This window comes from Glycine max, chromosome 10, assembly GCF_000004515.6.
Source record: "Glycine max cultivar Williams 82 chromosome 10, Glycine_max_v4.0, whole genome shotgun sequence".
In the NCBI taxonomy this organism is placed as follows: domain Eukaryota; kingdom Viridiplantae; phylum Streptophyta; class Magnoliopsida; order Fabales; family Fabaceae; genus Glycine; species Glycine max.
The window spans coordinates 28,345,598-28,350,416 of NC_038246.2; the positions used below are offsets into that span (position 1 = coordinate 28,345,598).

The 4,819-nt window shown below is 30.7% G+C and overlaps 1 protein-coding gene across 1 annotated transcript; it reads left to right on the top strand.

Moving 5' to 3' along the window:
• The first annotated feature begins 923 nt into the window (after positions 1-923).
• LOC100790902 (cytochrome P450 71D8-like) lies at positions 924-4,616 on the top strand. Its single transcript, XM_003537168.4, has 2 exons — positions 924-1,881; positions 3,865-4,616. The coding sequence occupies exons 1-2, from the start codon at positions 976-978 to the stop codon at positions 4,483-4,485; spliced, it is 1,527 nt and encodes a 508-aa protein (XP_003537216.1). The 5' UTR covers positions 924-975; the 3' UTR covers positions 4,486-4,616.
• Positions 4,617-4,819: the final 203 nt, after the last annotated feature.

Sequence of the window (4,819 nt, forward strand, 5' to 3'; positions counted from 1 at the left end):
CAAAGAGATAAATATGTTACTCTCTTTGTCTTCTTTTTTTCAAAACTGATGAATGAACATTACAAAAGTCAAACACATGCGTAAATAAGGATAAATTTTTAAAGGAATAAATGATGCCCAAATAAATACTTTATTTTCTTCAAACCAATTAGCTAGAGTGCAACGACAAATTTTTTTTGACACTGTTCAACCCCAATTACCGCTGCAATGATCAAGGTACTTGTGATCCAGAAATGCATCACGATCACATTAGTTATTGATGCATAAGTGGCATTCGTCTACAATTTTACTTAATAATGATGCATCCTAAATAAAGTGAATTGAGACGGAAAAAAGACTAACAGAAAGAAAAAAGTGATAAAATGTAACACTTATGTCATGGAAAAAGAAAAAAACTTAGAAAGTTGAGGTCTTTTTTTTTTTTGTAAGCAAAACCGAAAATATATTAAATAAAAGAAAAAATAATATAAGAAAGCATGGAAGACCAAACCAAAACGCATGTTAATAAAAGCAAAAAGAATTATAACTAAGTGAACCTAAACCATTGTTATAGAATTCCTCCAAACAAGAGGATGAGCAAGGCATCATCATCAGGATGAAGAAAGATATTGTATACAACGAAAAACATGACAGTCCTATGAAAGCCAAAAATGCAAACTGCCAGTGAAAAAGCTCCCTGAAAGCCAAAAAGTTTACGTTGTCATCACATTTTTTTTCTCCCATAAATCTATGTTGAAATTTTCCCTATAAAAAAGGGAAAAATAACTATAACTGCAGTTAAACGACAATCTAAAGCATGCATTCAACGGCCATCAACAAAAAAAAAATGCCATTCAACGCCCCAAATATACATCTTCCAAAAACAAATGGATAAATTGTTGACTTCTGAGACTCAAGATTCTATAAATAGGAATCAGTCTTCGGCAAACAATATAACCACCTGATTTGAGAGCTAACTCTATAAACTAAAAAGCCATGGAAGCTCAAACCTATTTCTTAGTTATTGCATTGTTCTTTCTGTTGCATTTGCTTGCAAAATATTACAAGCTAAAAACTAATGTCTCTCACACACTTCCCCCAGGACCAAAGAAACTACCTATCATAGGAAACCTGCATCAACTAGCAGCAGCAGGTTCACTTCCACACCATGCTCTCAAAAAACTTTCCAAAAAATATGGACCCCTCATGCACCTTCAACTTGGTGAAATTTCAGCAGTGGTTGCATCCTCCCCAAAGATGGCCAAGGAAATAGTGAAAACACATGATGTTTCTTTTCTTCAGAGACCCTATTTTGTTGCTGGCGAAATAATGACCTATGGGGGATTGGGCATTGCTTTTGCTCAATATGGTGATCACTGGAGACAAATGAGGAAAATATGTGTGACGGAGGTTCTGAGCGTGAAAAGAGTTCAGTCTTTTGCTTCGATTAGAGAAGACGAGGCAGCAAAGTTTATCAACTCGATTCGAGAATCAGCAGGTTCGACAATCAATCTCACTAGTAGAATTTTCTCATTAATATGTGCTTCTATTTCCAGGGTAGCATTTGGCGGCATATATAAGGAGCAAGACGAATTCGTTGTGTCTTTGATCCGACGAATTGTTGAAATTGGGGGAGGATTCGACCTTGCTGATTTGTTTCCTTCAATTCCATTCTTATATTTCATAACTGGGAAGATGGCTAAATTGAAGAAGTTGCACAAGCAGGTTGACAAGCTATTGGAAACCATCGTCAAAGAGCATCAAGAAAAGCATAAACGTGCCAAAGAAGATGGAGCTGAAATTGAGGACGAAGATTATATTGATGTTCTTCTCAGAATCCAACAACAAAGTGATACTCTAAACATAAACATGACGACTAACAACATCAAAGCCTTGATATTGGTTAGTTTATGTGGCAAAACTTCTATATTTTAAATCTGCCTGAATACCACATGTTTTTCTTTCATTTCCCGTGTTTTCCATTTCTCTGACATTAAAAAATAAAAACAAATGTTATCTGGTGTCCTAATGCCATTAGTTAATAAACTAAAACTAGAAATATCCTCTTCTATTATTTTTAAATGTGCTTTCATATAATTTTCTATAAAAAAAAAATCACTTTTTAGGTCTTCAATGCAAAACTAAAAAACAAATTACAAATAAGTTTATAAAAAATAAGTTACGCACGGATAATATAAAATAAATTTATAGTGTTATTTAGTCACAAATAACTATGTTTGATATATTTGTTAACTTTTCTATAATTATCTTAAAAATTACATTAATATTAATTTCTGATTGGTTAACAATATAAAAATTTTGACACTAACAAAAATATATAACAATTAAATTTGAAAGTATTTGCATGAAATTTAACATCTATTATTATTATTATTATTATTATTGGTTGTGGTGAAATTTAGCATCTCTTATTATTGTACGTTTAAATAAGCGCCTTTTAATGCCCTTTCTAACAAATTTTAAAATGCTCATCCAGCTACTGTTCATTCAGAGTGACGAACATCAGATAGCATGCATGATAATTTAGACTTGTTTCTTCTTCACCAGCCCAATATTCAATTGTAAAAATTTAATTCTTTTTATCTTTAAGACTAAAATAAGTTTAGTTATCATTTTATAGCTTCCTTGTTTGCTTTCAATTTGTTTTATAAAGTACGTTGTCGTCTGATCTTGTTAAGTGCAAAATGGGTGAGATTTTAGTTTCATCATGTATTAAGTGTTGTCCAGGGTGTGGACTCTATGAAGAAAGAAGAAACATTTTGATTGTAACCACATACTGTAATATGCTATGAGAAAATAGTCGTACATACCATTTAACTTCTCTTACAACTCACATTCATCATATTTGTGTTTTTATCTTTTTCTTCATTTTTCATCACATCATGTGTCACATATTCTCTTCCCTCATATTTTTTTTCTCTTTTTCTTTTCTTTCCACCCATACACCCAAAAATGGAGTGTAAGAGTATCAATATCTTATGCTCTTGAGGGCATCATACTCTGTACCTCAATTGCTACATATTTGATAAACTAAAATGTCAAATTACATATAAATAGAAATTAGATAGACATGAAAAATAATATAACAATCATATATATATATATATATATATATATATATATATATATATATATATAGAAACGAAAGTACGGGAAGAAAAGTAGAAGGGAAAGCCTAAGGATAAAGGGAGAAGGGAGGAGAGAATGGTGGTGGATTCAAATTCTTCTTCTAACATTTATAGCAAAACTAAACAAATATTTATTGATAAAAATAATTTGGGAAGAAAATTATTTGAAAAGACAAAAGAAGAATTGGGTGTACAAATATAATAACTCTTTAATAAATTTAAATTGTTTGTTGCTCAAAAGAAAAAAGTTTGTCACTATTGGTATTATAGATGATTCTAAAATAGGAAAACTAATCATCTAACTTCTAGAAGAGTTTATATAATTATATTATTTTTATACACATATTTACAAAAAAAAAAATATTTTTCATTGTCACATAACTTATTTTATCACATATTTTTCTCTTCGATTTTTCTTTTTTTTTTTATAGTAATTAAATAAAATTAAACAAAAGCATTGTACAAAAGAAAATCTAGGCTATTGTGGAGAAAATATTTTCAGGTAAATCTCACAAAAGTTAACTCTCCCCCTGCGTATTTCCTATCTTAATCAAATAGATAAAATACATTAATTTTTAATTCCTCTTGTTTGTGTTAATTACTTTATCTTCCACTTCTTTTTCCGTTGTCATCTGATATTTCTATACTAGAATTTCTCCAGTTTTTGTTATATATATATAATTTCCCTTTTTATTTTATCAAAATTTACATTAAAATATTTTGTTTGCCTGATTAGGACATATTTGCTGCTGGAACTGATACTTCAGCATCAACACTAGAGTGGGCTATGACAGAAGTGATGAGAAATCCAAGAGTGAGGGAGAAAGCACAAGCTGAATTGAGACAAGCTTTTAGAGGAAAGGAAATAATTCATGAAAGTGATTTAGAGCAACTTACTTATTTGAAGTTGGTGATCAAAGAGACATTCAGGGTACACCCACCTACTCCTTTATTGCTGCCTAGAGAATGCTCTCAACTAACCATTATCGATGGCTATGAAATACCAGCCAAAACTAAAGTCATGGTAAACGTATATGCAGTCTGTAAAGATCCCAAATATTGGGTTGATGCTGAAATGTTTGTCCCTGAAAGGTTTGAGGCTAGTTCTATTGATTTCAAAGGGAATAATTTTGAGTATCTTCCTTTTGGGGGAGGAAGGAGAATATGTCCTGGCATGACATTTGGTTTAGCCACCATTATGCTTCCACTAGCTCTATTGCTCTATCATTTTAACTGGGAACTCCCAAATAAAATCAAACCTGAGAATATGGATATGGCCGAACAATTTGGAGTGGCTATTGGGAGGAAAAACGAATTGCATTTGATACCCTCGGTTAATGATCTTTGCGTGCATTGATGTGTCCATGTTAATCGATTTTACTTTCAAGTGTCATAACTTACGTGTTAAGGAAATGAAAAACTTGTGATTTGTTTGAATATGTATCGTCTAAGATATATTAATAAAAAGCTTTCTTATTTCTCTTTAAATACACATCTAATTGATATGATGTCTTTGGACTGCTAAGGCAACCTAATTGTTTAAGTTTATATATGCTTCTTTTATGGAAAACAATGTAATATCTAATGTCATCTCTCATATAGTACCCTATAGAATATATATATATATATATATATATATATATATATATATATATATATATATATATATATATATATATATATATATATGT

Coding starts and splice junctions, on each gene's coding strand:
- LOC100790902 (XM_003537168.4), top strand. CDS start 976: ATGGAAGCTCAAACCTATTTCTTAGTTATTGCATTGTTCTTTCTGTTG. Junction 1,882..3,864: donor ACATCAAAGCCTTGATATTG/GTTAGTTTATGT, acceptor TTGCCTGATTAG/GACATATTTGCTGCTGGAAC.